This window comes from Lonchura striata, chromosome 3 (assembly GCF_046129695.1).
Source record: "Lonchura striata isolate bLonStr1 chromosome 3, bLonStr1.mat, whole genome shotgun sequence".
Taxonomy (NCBI): domain Eukaryota; kingdom Metazoa; phylum Chordata; class Aves; order Passeriformes; family Estrildidae; genus Lonchura; species Lonchura striata.
In genome coordinates this window covers 42,575,180-42,590,253 of record NC_134605.1, presented here as the reverse complement: position 1 = coordinate 42,590,253, position 15,074 = coordinate 42,575,180, and the positions used below count along the sequence as shown (strand labels likewise).

Genomic DNA, 15,074 nt, shown 5'->3' with positions numbered 1-15,074 from the left:
TAAAGGATTGGAGCATCCACTTATGAAGAAAGGCGGAGGAACCTGGACCTGTTCAGCCTTGAGAAGACACGACTGAGAGGGGACCTCATAAATGTGAATAAATATTTAAAGGGTGGGTGTGAAGAGGATTCATCTGGGCCCATCTTGGTGGTGCCAAGCAATAGGACGAGAGGCAATGGGCAGATACCGATGCACAGGAAGTTCCACCTGCATATGAAGAAGAACTTCTTCACTGTGCAGGTGACCAAGCACTGGAGCAGATTGTCCTGAGAGGTTGTGGAATCTCCCTCACTGGAGATGTTCAAGAACCATCTGGACACAACCGTATGTCAGGTGCTTGAGCAAAAAAGGTTGCTCCAGATGACCCCTTGTGGTCCCTTCCAAATTCTGTGGATCTGTGGGGGTCCCTGGCAGTGCACCAGGCCCTCACAGGAGCTATGGTTCCTCACACTGGAGCTGTACAGAGTTCCACACTGCTGTGCAGCCACCTGCGGGTCTTGCTGCTGTGTCTGCACAGTGCCCATGGAGACTGCAGCCACCACAGCTGTGCTTCCTGAGCAGGGCAACACACTTTTCCTCAGGAGCACCATGTGTCCCCTGCATCTCACTGTCCCCGCCCTGTCCTTCTCCCCTAGTACCTCTTCGAGCTTCTATCCCAGCCCTTCCCACTTGTTTCCAGTTGCGCCATGGTGCCTGGCACCACAACCCATGGCCCACCTCGAGGACCTGGTGAGACCCCATCTAGAGTCCTGTGTCCAGCTCAAGAAAGACCTGGACCTGTTGGAGCAAGTCAAGAGGAGGGCCACCAAGATGCTTAGAGGGATGAAGCACAGGGAAAGGCTGAGATAATTTTGATTATTCAGCCTGGGTAAGAGAAGGCTTCAGGGTGACCTACTACAAAGGTGGAGAGGAACTTTTCACAAGAGCATGTAGGACAGGGGGGAATGGCCTCAAACTGAAAGAGAGAGAGTTTAGATTACATATTAGGAGGCAGTTCTTTGCTGTGAGGGTGGTGCAGTACTGGCATAGGTTGCCCAGGAAAGTTGTGGGTGCCCCATCCCTGGAAGTGTTCAAGCAGGATGGATCTTTGAGCGGCTTGGTCTAGTGAAAGGTGTCCCTGCCCATGACAGGATAGATGATCTTTGACGTCCTTTCCAACTCCAGCCATCTGATGATTCTGATTCCCACTCTCTTCACGGTGGTTCCAAAGGCGCTCTCCCTACAGAACAGGAGCCACGCTGCTGCCCACCCGCCCAATCACGACTGGTGCTCCCGACCAGCCTGCGTGTTTCCAGGAGCGGGCACGGCTCTCGTCCAAGCGCTGCCGGCCCAGGCACACACCGCGCCGCAGGCGGCACGGGCCGGGCTCCGCTCCGCAGCGGCGCCGCCGCCCTCCGGCCGGCAGAGCACCGAGAGGAGGCGGCGCTGCGCGCCCCGCCCAGGGCGGCTCCGCTTCCGCCTCCGGTGCCGCCATTTCGCCGTGAGACAGCAGCGATCGGCGGCCGCGATGCTGCCCACCGCGGGACGCGGGCTCTCCCGGCCCGAGGCGGGCTACGGGCTGGAGGCGCCCGTGCAGCACCACCGCTTCTCGCCGTACACCTTCAACGGAGGGTGAGCGGCGCGGGAGGCGGCGGGCGGGACGGGCACGCTCCCGGGCATGGGCCCAGCGGAGAGCCGCGCCGGGTTGGCGCTGCCTCGCCTTACTCCCGCTTCTCCTCGGTGCCCAGTGCGGGTTTACCTCCCCCCACGGTCTCCTCCTCGTAGGGAGAGGGCGGCAGCACAAGGAGGAGCTAGGCTTGGGCTTGCCTTGAGGCCTTGCAGCCTTTCGGGGTGTTCTTGCCTGTCCGTGTGGCTTTTGGAACGCTCGGGCTCCCTAAACTTCGACTGGTCTTAAAGTACGCATCTTTTGTTCCCCGCAGGGTTGTTTCTTTATAGTGGCTTAGGAAAGCCAGGTAATGGTCCTGTTACGGAATCCTGTAACAGAGTTGTTAGGGCTGGATGGGTGCTCTGGAGATCATCCAGTCCAACTCCCCTGATAAGGCAGGGTCACCTCGAGCAGGTGACACCAGAACGTGTCCGGGTGGGTTTTGAATGTCTTCAGAGAGGGAGACTGCACGACTTCCCTGGGCAGCCTATTCCAATGGTCTGCCACCCTCAACGTTAAGAAGTTCTTTCTGATGTTGAGGTGGAATTTCTTGTGTTTTAGTTTATGGCCTTTGCTTTTTACCATGCTGCTGGTAAACGTGTTACTGGGTTGAATGCTACGTTGCTGTAAACTGTTAAAGGCAAGTGATGTTTTAACACTGTTTTAACACACCTGAGTTGGTGGCATGATCTGGCCAGGTAAGCTTTTTTTCTTATAATGACTACTGCTTTTTAAATTAAGTAATTTGTTACTTAATGGTAGTACACCTGTGGTGATCACAGTACTGGTTGTTGGCAAGTAATAACACCAGATTTTAAAAGTGACGTTTATTTAAGTGTAGTGATACAGTTGCTCAGTACTTTGCTTGTTTTAGAAGGATTTTTGTTTGTTTTATCAGGCATATAAAATACCTCATCCATTTGGTCTGGTTCTTGCCTGGTGTAGAGTCTCTGTTTTACCAAGTTGCCTTACAATTTAAATCAGAGTAGAGGGCCACATGTATATATTTTCTTCAGTCTGTCTAGTGTCTTCTTCTTTTTGGCTTGAGTAGGGATGTGCATAGTGGGAAACATAGCAAGGAGAATAAGATACTTGACAGAACATGAGTCTGGGTGTAGAATTACTATCTAGCTTGTTTCTGTGTTACTTGAGAAGATGCTTGTGCTGAAGGCCATGATTTACCCGTACTCTTTTTTTAAGGACTGTGCTGGCGATTGCTGGAGAAGACTTTTGTATCGTTGCCTCTGACACGCGTCTGAGTGAAGGCTATTCAATTCACTCCCGGGACAGCCCAAAATGCTACAAGCTGTAAGTCCAGATCTGCAAGGATTGAAAAAGACGAAAAATCTTTTGTTTTGCTGACCATATCATCTGCCTCTTGCTTTAAGCAGAATTCTTAGAAGAAAAAGCACAGTAACACCGTAGATTTTGGAGTTGTGGTGACCTTTGCTGTAATGCAAGATGTGATGTGATGTTGTAAATATAGCCAGATTTCTTGTTTCATGCTTTTGAAGCTAAGTGAGAACAGAACATTTTTCGCATGAAACAAACTTAAACATGGAGTTTTTTGGCTGGATAATCAGAAGAATTCCTAACTTAACTATAGCAAAACTTAATTATATGGTAACTCATTCTACTTCATCAGGAGATCTGGTGGTGGTATGTAAGTGTGCCCACTGCTGCCAGTTGTACTGTATCTCTCTACCTGGCACTTAGAGAGGTGTTTGTTTTAGGGGAGGTAAACCTATTAGTAGTTCCAGAATTGAACTTTCTAGTCTCATTTTATGCTTAGTTTGACTCACCTGGGTAGCATCTTCTTGGTTTACAGCTACACGTTATTTATGTTCATTTTACTGCAGCAGGTGCTTGCCTTGTAGGCTGTCATCAACTACATAAATATTTTTTTTTTTTGTGTGGGTTATTGTTTATTTTTCTAGATTGATGACATGAAGTCAAAATAACTTGGCTTCTCCTGGCTAACTTGTTATTACTACATATTTGATTCTCTGATACTGTCCAGATGGAGATTAGTCTGGTACAGTATACATATTGCTCACAATGGCTTTATGTAATTCTAGTGACAGGCTGAGAGAAGATTTTGTTTTAAGATATTTTCTGAATGACTGCTTTGGGTAGGTCACTGTGTATTAATATTTCTAGACTCTTTTCTGTTTCCTACAATTAAAATTTCAAGTGTGTGTTCCCATGGTTAGTGTTCATAAAACATTTCAAAACTGAGCAGAGAGCTAAGCTTCTGTAGTGCATCTGCAGCCAGGTAACTTCTGTTTGTGCTGTGAGAAGCCACCAAAACCATAAATGTCATGCAACCATTGTACAAGCTTAATGCAGCCCTCTGGTCTGATGGAGTAAAAATTGGACTGAGTGATAGGATCTGTGGCTCCCCAGTGTATAACAGATCTTCTAGTAAGACTGAATTGCTACAGCTGGAGTCAGGAGTGCATAAAGAAATGAAGAATTTCTTTTTGTCAGTCCTGCTGAGAGCTGAAGAAGGAAGTAGTTGAAGAAAGACATCTGCGTGGTCCTGCATTTATTGAGTCCTCTTCAAGATGTAGGTTGCAGGTGCCTTTTATACACCACAGATCTGTTACTACATTTTAGACAACTGTTTTTGACAGCACTAGAAAAACTGAAAATACATTTGGTGTTTTCATAATAAGCTGCTGTATCAGAAATTGCTGTAGTTCATGCTAAGCCTAATATTGCAACAAAATTTTACGTTTTTCAGAACAGAACGAACTGTCATTGGATGCACTGGTTTCCATGGAGACTGCCTTACACTTACTAAAATTATTGAAGCCAGATTAAAGGTAACTACGAATGCTACTGTATTTAGAAACTTAGATTCTTAATATTATACTTGAGACCAATACTATAATACGTTTTATATAAAACTTTTCTGCTGTTTTTTCCTAAGTGTTTGTATCATAACTGTTTTGCTAGTGAAAGATCTGGCAGGGAAAATTGGTGCTGTGTTCTTATTAAGTGTGACACCACAAATTTATAGAATGGAAGAGCTGGAAAGGATATTGTAAATGAGGCAACACCTATTAATTACAAAAATTTGAAGATATGTTAATCTTTGGCTTGTAAAGAGGCTTTACCTTTTAGACCAGCGTGTTTTCAGTAATTGTGCTGGTTAATAATTTTGCTTAGTGTCAGATTCTTCTGTAGCAAGCTTACAGGAAATGTAATTCTGGTTGAATGTCAGCTTTAGTGTTTGACTTTCTTCTTGGATGTGCTCTACCACTGGCAGATGTACAAGCATTCCAACAACAAGACCATGACTACAGGGGCTATTGCAGCAATGCTGTCTACTATCCTGTACTCCCGACGTTTCTTTCCCTACTACGTTTACAATATAATTGGTGGACTTGATGAAGAAGGTAAGACTTCAGAAAAAGAAAAAGGAAAAAGAGAGACTGCATTTCTGTGGGTGGATAGCTATTCCTTTACATCTCAGGTGTACTGATTGAATAACAAAGTTTGTGTTGCTATTCCTAACATCTGCCTTTAGGCATTATGGTACTTAGATTGAATACATACTGTGTATCTGTCTTGTTTCCTAGTTTTTGTTATTCACTTGATTTTTTATTTCTGAAGGTCTGAAAGTCTAAAAGCTATGTTATAATTATTTTATTACAAATAAAATCTCTAAAGTGAAATAATTCATACTTTGGACTGGAAAATTTTACAACTGTTTTGCTGGATTTTTTAATTACATCTTTAAAGTAGATGTCACCAGTAAAATTGTATGCTTCACTCAGACCTGTGAGTGTGGTAAAGAATATTTACTATGAAGACTTACTTCAGAGACAGGTTTCTGCAAAGTTATTTCTAAATGTTAACTAATCTCTAATGAAAATAATGACTTCTACACAGAAGCTGCAGTTTAATGTACAGCCCTTCCAAAACTTACTGGGTTCCTGCCCAGTGATTTGGTTGAGTTGCTGAAATACTGTGTTGTATGGCTTTGTGAAGGAGCTCAGAGGTGGTCCTGTTTGGATAATTTTAGCCATTCCTTGCAGTTTGTTTTTACCAGTAAGTTACACTGCTTTCACAGTCTTGCTAAGACATGTCTCTGAGTTGTGGGATCTGGCAGGGGATTAGTCTGCCCTGCATAATGGTAAATGTCAGATTATAAGGGTGCTGTAGTAGCTGATAAGAATCAGGGTGTAGGTTTGCTCGCATGGACTAAATTAGGGTCCAGCAAGATTGATTGTTGATATGGCTGGCTTTCTCAGAGCTGTTCAGCTCCTGTGCTCTGCTGCCAAGGGCACTGGCCATTTAATTGAATTGGATGCAGCCTGTCTGAACAGAAAGGCTGTGCTTGGCCAGCTGCTGCATTCTGACTGGCATGTCCTAGTCAAACCCTGATGCTTCAGAGCTACAGTGTCTGTACCTCTGGTGTTGGTGCAAGCCAGTAAGCTTTGCACCACCTGGTCTGGCTTCAGAGGGAAGTGTGCAAGAGACCAGAGCATCATCCATGGTTCTGGGAGCTCAATGCAGAGGCATCCAGGCATGCTTTCTGGAGGTAATTCAAGAAACGTATCATTCAGGAACGATGTCTGAGCTGCTTGTTTGTGTTTGCCTTGAACCCCTGTGGCTGTTTGTGCAGCACTACACTCTAGTTAATTTTTCTGCTTTGATTACTCTGATCAGCATTTTTTCTGTGGTAAGTACTGTAGGAAACATCTGTTGAAGCATGGTTGTGGCTTAAATAAAGACAATAACTTTGGATATTGTACCAGGCTGCAGCCATAGTGAATCTTCTGTAAAAAGCATCATCTGAACATACTCAGTGTTTGGAAAAGGTTTACTGGAATCTGAAGTGTTCCAGATAACTGCTTATCCAGAGAGATGGTTTTGTTGAAGATGCTTGTCAGTATTGGGTAGCTTTCTGAATTGTGATTAAATACTAATTCTTTTTTTTTTTTTTTTTTTTTTTTCAGGGAAAGGAGCAGTTTATAGCTTTGATCCAGTGGGCTCCTATGAGAGAGAGAGTTTCAAAGCAGGTGGATCAGCAAGTGCAATGTTGCAGCCTTTGCTGGATAACCAGGTTATTGTTGGCTTTTGTTTTGGTTTGGTTTTTTCCTTATCTCAGTAAAGACTTCTGACATTCAATTGTGACATAGCTTTACTTCTGGAGAATATTACTTTTGAGAGACGTTTTAAATCTATTACCAAGGTAGGCTCTGGTAGTCCATACATTTATAAATTATGTGGCTTTACTTTCTCAGGGGAAATCAGTTTTGCTTTGACATCTGTTCAGGTTTTTAATACATTATTTGTATTTGCAGTGCCTGTTAGGAAGACAGAAATGTTTTAATTGGGGAGTTATGTTTATCCTAGAAGTTGTTTGGATGGGTTTTTTTTCTGGGTTTTGTGAGTTTTTTCTTGGCTGATAACATAAATGTGCCTGTTACTTAGTATGAAATAATACCAAATTAAGAAGATAGAATTAATACATACATTTTATCATTTAACATACCCTTGTTTAAGTCTTCAGTTTTATACCACTCAGATACCATTTTTTAGTAAGAGTGTTCTTTCATAAAACTGCTGAAAACTCATTCAGTTAAATCTGTCTGAAGTACTTGAAGAATATTTTCATATTTAGTTGAAGCTGTTAATAATGGAATGGGAGAAATACCAAAGCATATCTTACTCATTTTAAGTTTTTTTTATTGGTGCTGGTATTTAGTCACTTGAACCTGATGCCAACACAGCATTTGTGCTTAGAAAAGTGGTAAGCATTCTTGACTCTTACCAGATGAGAAAGGAATAGAATATTTCCTTGTTTTTCTTTTTTTTTTTCCTTAAACTGAAGGAAATATGTTCTGCAAAAACCAAGTTGTCATAAGTAATTTTTTACTGCTTATGGGTTTCAGGCAAAACATGGGACTCCCTTTACCTGTTCTGATGCTTGACACCTGTATTTATGAGCTAACTTAATGCTATTTGGTAGGACCAAGTATGCTCCAATACAGACTTAGTTTGGAAGTCTAGGTATCTCAGGGAATGTTTGCTTTTAAGAAATGTTCCTAACTGCAAGTGACCAGAGAAAAAAACACTCGTGCAGTTCTGGTACTGCCAACCTTGTGTGTAAGAGTTAGATGAGATCCAAATGTTCATTGTGATCTTGTCCATGATGAATGAGCAGGAGGAGCTATGCTGGCTGTATATTGGATCTGCTTCTAGGTAATTTTCTCAGAGATTGGTATTGGTAAAGCTCTTAACTGTAAACTATGTAGAGGAATGATTTTTCAGCTTTGGCGTTTTTAAAATAGATGGGCCTTTTCTTCTTTTAAATTAATCTAAATCTGTTTATTCTAGTGCAGAGACTGAATCAGTTTTCATAGATGGATAAAATACTTTTCCATCTTTTCTTAGATTGGCTTCAAGAACATGCAAAATGTGGAGCGTGTACCTCTGACCCTGGAAAAGGCTTTGCAGCTGGTTAAGGATGTCTTCATTTCTGCTGCCGAGAGAGATGTGTACACTGGGGATGCACTAAAGATTTGCATTGTCACAAAAGATGGAATTAAAGAGCAAACTATCCAGTTACGAAAAGACTAAATCAGTTCATGTGTAAGCAACTTATCTGTGATGTACAATTTACCTGTGTAATGAAGACATTTGTCCAATTAAATCTTTTTCAAGAAGTTCAGCTACTGTGGTGCTGAGTGTTTTCTGTCTTTGCTAGAAGTTGTTTTTTCTAGAAACCAGAGCAGTTCATGGTGAGGAAGCAGCTTAAAGTTACAAGGCAGTTTCCTTCATCATATCTTAATCTATCAATAAGGCTAATTCTAATGGAAGTATAATCCCCTTCTCACAATCCCTTATGCTGAACTATGGGGGAGTATTAAAATTTAGGCTCACAAACTATTCTGATAATTCTTTCAGTTCAGTCTTGATTTAGCGAGTAAAACATTTGCTCTGTTCATACTGCCTTCTCTACACTTCCATAGCTTGGCTTTCCTGACATTTGACTTGGTGTACGTATTTGCAAAGACTCTATTGGTCATCTGAAACCAGTATCACTATGTTAGAGGGAAGAATGTTAAATGGAGTCTTTCAAAGTTTAGTCCTGGACTCTGCATCTGGGCTCACCTCTGCATGTTTCTGTTTGGTTAATGCCCTGAATTTGAAGCATTGTCCCTTTGTGGCTACTGATGGAAAATAACTTCGAATGGAGATTCCTGAGTGCCTTTTAATGCCTGGGTCCTTTGTTAGGCCTACTGCTGCCTTTGATTCTTGGGAAATTGCATCAAGTGTAGTTTGTTTGATGTGCTGTATCACAGTCCTGGAAACTGGCTTCAGTATTGGGACCTTCAGAAAAACAGAGCTGCATCATCAAGGGCAAGATAGTTTTCTCTTGTCCAAGAGTCCTTTCTCAGTCTGTAGCTCTTTAAAAATGGACATACAAAATATCTCGTTGCTTCAAGTGGCATACTAGTTGCTTAAAATAACAATTTTTCTGACTTGCTTGACCCTACTGTAACATTGTCTCTCGTTTGGATGTGACTGGCTGATTTCAGTGCAGCATTTTGGGTGCAGTGCTTTATTCTTAAGCTCTGGATGGTCTTGACCAGAGAGGACAGTCTAAGGCTTTGTAGATGGTTTAGATAGTGGGTAGCATTTTGAACATCAGTAATGGAACAACTAGTGCTTTTAAACAGACTGTGTCCAGAAAATGCACCAGCTCTCCCGAGGTGTTTGTGAAGGCCCGCGACCACTGGGTGCCAGTGTTGGGCCGGGTAGGGAGGGAGCAGCTCCTTCCTGGGTAGTTGGGCTTTAAGAAAGGCACACAGTGCCTCAGTCTGAGTAACGCTGTGGCTGAAGTCACTTGGCCACGCAAGTCAGAACTTCCAGGAGTGTTCAGGTGTCTTAAGGGAATGTTTTAATATTTGCAAAAGTCATCTCAGCTGGACAAGGTTGATTGTATAAATGACTGTAGCTGTATGCTGTGTACTGAGCAAATGGCACACAATGCAATAATTCTAAGAAACAGAAAGCTTGTGCCTATTTAAAATACAAATCAGCAATACCGAATTAAATACCTGCTCTGTTACATCTGTAAAATTAAGTTAAAGCACCTGAAAATCACCTGTCTTTGATACCAGATTTATGCTGAATTGCTCAAGCATTTTACAATAGGCTATTGGGGTTTTATGGAAAACGGTTGATATCTACTGAAACTAAATAGTGTTTCAGTTGCAAAGAAAAGCAGGAGAGGGTAACAAATTTGCATGCCTGCCTTTTGGACAGGTCTGTTTGCAATATATAAGGTCTAAACAGTGAAGAGCAGCAAACAAGGGGAGCTATCTAATTTCTACATTAACTAATTCAAGGTTCTTGTAGGATGCTAGTCATATAGGAGAGTTGCAGTAATTTAACTCAAAAGTTTTGATAAATTTGGCTGCTCTTATATTTAAGGGTGGATTTTACATCCAAAATAAATGCGTGTTGACAGATTTTAGGAATTCCTGTCTTCAATTTGATGTGGCTAGGCTTGCCTCTGTAAGTTCTTTCAGGAGAAGCACAAGGTAATTAGAATTTTCAGGTGTCATTTGCAGTCTCAGAAGAGGTATAAGAGCAGGTACCTGTTTTGACTCTGTGCCATCCTGTTGCTGCACTTGCACCGATGTGAGATGGCCATTTTGTCTCCTTTTCAGATTTCCCTGCCAATTACATCTAGCTGAAGAAACAGCAGGAAAGGAAGCTTTTTCACAGGCCCATTGGACTGAAAATACCAAGTTTCTTTCATCAAATAATGTAGCACTGTGTCCACTCCCTTTGTGGATCGGTTTGGAACCACTGAGATGGGGAGGCTTGTTTCCCACATTTTTAACTTTGCACTTATGCCCTACCCTGATGCCATCACTGCTTGTGCTCTGAGTGAGGAGTTGCAGGAGTGACAGGAGATGTGTTAGTACAAAAGCATTCACAGGCTGCTCAGCTAGAAGTTACTTGCTTATTCATATTAAAACATCCCGAATGTCAGATGTATATTATGGATTAAAGGCTTTTTTTTTTTTTTTTTTTTTTGATCCACCACATTCCCTAGCTTGGTTTGTGAAGATTGTCATCACCTCAGGATGAAAGGTGGGAAGGCCCTGACTGTCTGCAGCTCTCCTTAGTTCCATGCCTGTACTTCACATGTGTAAATCAGCTTAGTGTTCATCTAGCACTGTGTCTACAGCCCAAATTGACAGTTTATGAAGCATTTTGAGCCTTACGTGTTTACAGAACTGTCTAGGCTGGCTACAGAGGTGTAGCTAGGCAAAACAATTGTAACAACGCCACTTAGAGGTGCTAGAAGCAAAGGGCTGGGTGTGGAGATCTAAACTTGGATGGGGATTAGACATCTTTAATACAATTTCATGTAAGAGAAAGGAGAGAGAGCGAAAATGTTCATCTCGAAAACCTTTTATTGATTTTAAACGTGTGTACCTTTTGAGAGAGGGTTGCGCTGCAGGATTGGAATAACCTTGGAGCGAGCACTTCCAGTTGTAAGGGTGTACAACAGGAGCAGGAGCAGGCAGCTCTGCTTCACCTGCAGCAGTACTAAGGGCTGCCCTAAGGTGGCAATAGCTACTTGCTCTCGCAGGTCTCGGCACAATTCCCCGCGGGGCGGGTGGAAATAGCCATACACACTTCCCAGTGTCCCCCTGTAATGCGCTTTGGGGTACTGTTGGTTGAGAAGATGGGAGGCTTTATTTTGATCTCAGCCAAATGGCTGTGTACCTTTGCTTGTGTAAGGGACTGTACAAAGTCACAGACTTAAAAAAAATGGATTTGTAAAGCAAAGTTTTCTTTACTGATTTTTGGACGTGTTTTCAGCAACATTGTTTATACATTCAATCCATTTTATGTACCAAAGAGGGGGCTTGTTACTATGGAAAGTGAAAGTGCTTGAAGGACATAAATATTGCATATGTGCTTCTAAAAGCTTAGTTCACTATATCAGTCAGTTTAAGTTTATTAAGCTTAATAAGTTTAATTTTATTTTAACTAAAAACAAGATTTTCTTGAGGTTGACTCATAAGATGTTGTTATATAAACCAAGTACAAAGCTTTCTCATTGTAGGGTGATGTGTTTTCTTTTACACTGTGATATGTCTGTAACACTATGTATGCCTTAGTGTGATGGGAGCCAGGACCAGGCTGCTGACTAGAAAAAAACATTTAAATGGAAATTATAAAACATTATATGAAGTACAGTAGTTTGAAGTGGTCCTACTGCATCTTACTCCTTTATATTCTTAAGTATTTATTAACTTAAGGGGACAAAGTTGTAATTTTTGACATTTGATAAACCTTTTTTGATACCCTGTGCTCATGCATCCTAGAAAGCTGTTTTGGCAATGTTTTTCTCTATGTTTAGAAATTCAGGATTTTATAAATCTAAACTTGGGGAAAGGTGGCAGAAGCAAGTGGGGTCTGATTAAAGCAGCATTCACGTGAATCCAAGCAGAATAAAGTAGTCCTTCTCTCCAGTCTAGTTGAAGATAGTTTTTAGGAGTATAAAGTAACTGCTGCCTTATTCAGGGTTCCTTATGGAAAGTCAGGAATCAACTTTTGAGTAGAAGGGATTTGGAAATGACAGCTTTCAAATTCCTCTCCTCTCTTTCTTTCAGCCCTTGCTTTTGTTTAGTGTGAATGTCCTTTGCTTTTAGGCCATTTGGGGCAGTCGTAAACCAGACAATAAGGCACATGGGCCTGAAGTTAACTAAGATTTGTCTCCAAATCTCTCTTCTCAAGCCAAGTTCCTTCTGAGAAGGGGTTTTGTCTGTGTGAGTGCAACAGAGTGAGACCAGTTTTATATTCTTTCAACACTAATATGTAGTTAGTTTAATTGTATGGACCATTTTCTGTGTACTTCCTTTTCCAAGCAATTTCAACAAAGTATTCATAATTGCAAAAACATGGTTTAGCAGAAAAAACAAAAAATCCTGAGTATCTTTCCTGTTAAGCTGTTCTTGGCTCCTTTCCTAACAGTTGCTGGCAAAGTTCATCTTCACTGTTCATTTCAGAGGCTCAAGTGGGGGTAGGGATGGACTTCACTGCATCGTACAATAATTAATATTCTTTGGCACAAGACACAGATTAAAGGGCTACTGGCAAGAGAGTAGTCACGGTACCAGAAATTTAACCAGTCCTTTGTACTTTAGCTCAAAGAACCATAAAAGGAAAGTCAAAAAACAGGATTCCCTTTTGTGCTGAGGAAAGGGAACAAGGTGTCAAAGTTTGCGGTGTTACATAGATGGTTGAGGTAAAGTGCTATTGACTTTCCTGAGACTTGGCTTCTCTGAAACATACGTTGCTTAGCTTTGTGCAGCTGCACAGGTTTGGTGATCTCCTTGATGGTTCTACAAGAAGTCACCAATGTGCTGATTCACCTAGGTGCCCACCCAGATGTGGGTATGTGACACCCACAGTGCCTGGCCCACTGAGGTGGCTTAGCTGAACAGGATTGCAGCCCCTCTGGATCAATCCTCTGTTTAACCAGGCTTTGTGGAACTGGCTGTGATGAGCTTGGTAGTCAGGCTGGGTGGAGGGTTGAGCTGGTCATTGCTCTTTTAAGGCTACACTCCTATGCTGGAGCCCTGGGGTGGCTCAGCCCCTGAGCATCTCCACTCCATCCTGGGCAGCTGATGGAGGCATAAGCAGCTGGGGGTGCCTGGCAGATGAGAGATGCTGTAGAATGCCTTGGAAGTTGGTCCCCTACCAGGAGCCCATCCACAAACATCCCAGTAGGAAACACACTTCTGTTTGTAGCTTGCTTATGCAGCCTTTGCAGAGAATCTCGTGCACTGTGATACCAGAAAGTCAAGAGTCGTGATGGGAAAACACCCCCCACACACGACAAACACAGGAACTGAGGTGGAGGCTTTTTTTCAGGGTTTATATAAGTGACCATTCTGGAGAAAGCTGCATTCCAGTGTCACTGCCTTGTGCTTGATCTGAACTTTTCTTGACATGTGCCCTTGAAAGCAGAACAGTTAATACAATCTCCGCTTAGTCCCACGGCAAACAAACATTTTGGTGCGGCTGGTATGTGTTTGCTAGTTGCAGACAAGCCGATCTCATTAGAACTGCATTTACAACTTTTGCCAAGCGTTTTGAAACTGGTTGACATGCACAACAGCTGCCTGAGCTGGAATGGCATTCCATTCCCTGCCTCCATCTTATTAGCACAGGGGATGGCTTGATTAATGACTATTAGATAGGCAGCGTACTTTTAAAATATAGATTTTTAAAAATTAAAGACAATTTGTCTTTGGAAGAGCCATGCAATATGTTTTCATTCTCTGATTTAAAATAAGTCACAAAGTCTAGGTTTTTATGGCTTTTCTCAAAAGTAATGAGAAGTACTTACCCTGAGCTAACCTGCAAAATTTAAAGTGAAAACATTTTAAAGGGCGATGCAAAGTGTTTTCAGCTGGTACATAGCTCAATTGCAGACAAAAGCATTTCCAGAGGAAACGGGGGACCTCATTTCCTCCTCATTTTTCCAGCCTCTCAGTGCAGAGCTGTTGAGATTACAGCCTTGAATAGAGAGACTCTTGATTCAGTGCCGGCTGTTACATCTAAACCACTCAATGTATTTTGTTTGGTTCTACAGCCGTTAAAGTCAGTGGCTGTGGTGTCCTTCACTTCTGTTAAGATGCTTCTCTATCAAAGGGATGCTTTCCATCAAACACAGCAAAGCACCAAGCAGACAAGATGCTCTTTTCCAAGGAGCTGGGAAGTTACAGTGGCCAAAGCAGTATCTATGTGCTGGATTCACATGCCTAAATTTAATCTGTAAAACTCCTGGACAAACATTTAACAGGAGGTTCTGATGGTTTAGTTTAAGCCCAGTGTTAGCAGAAAAGCTACATTGATATTCATCCTCTGCACAAACCTAGAGCTCTGAACACTAATTCATGCTCTCAGATAAATTTAACTATGCTGCCAGAAGTCATCATTGCAATTCAAATTAAAAAAGGACAATGAATCAGACTTCTGAAGTAAGTGAGGTCCTTTTGACTAGTTGGCTCAGATTAAAAATAAAATAAAAAATAGACTTCTCATAAGATAATGTATTTGCAGTGTTTTAACTAATATTTTGACCTGCACAGGTAGAGGGTTGTTTTCAGAAATGTTTCCATTCAAAGCCAAAATGCATTTTGGAGCTACTCCAAGAATTTAGTTTATATCAGAGGCTACACAAATCTGCCCTTTTCTCGCACCATTTCTTCCTCAAACACTTGCCAACAAAAGAACATCTAACAGGCCAAGTTATCCAACAGCAATTCATGGATGGTCCTTGAATGTCCTGTTTGAGATCCCAGCAGTCTTGGCACCGAACTGGAGATTAAAAGCCAGCTATTGACTTTAAGTGAATTCCTCCAGTTAGTCT

General features: G+C 42.1%; 1 protein-coding gene across 1 annotated transcript; it reads left to right on the top strand.

Annotated features, from left to right (window-relative positions):
• Positions 1–1,442: 1,442 nt before the first annotated feature.
• PSMB1 (proteasome 20S subunit beta 1) lies at positions 1,443–8,333 on the top strand. Its single transcript, XM_021527204.3, has 6 exons — positions 1,443–1,611; positions 2,846–2,953; positions 4,392–4,473; positions 4,920–5,049; positions 6,616–6,722; positions 8,057–8,333. The coding sequence occupies exons 1-6, from the start codon at positions 1,508–1,510 to the stop codon at positions 8,240–8,242; spliced, it is 717 nt and encodes a 238-aa protein (XP_021382879.1). The 5' UTR covers positions 1,443–1,507; the 3' UTR covers positions 8,243–8,333.
• The last annotated feature ends 6,741 nt before the right edge of the window (positions 8,334–15,074 follow it).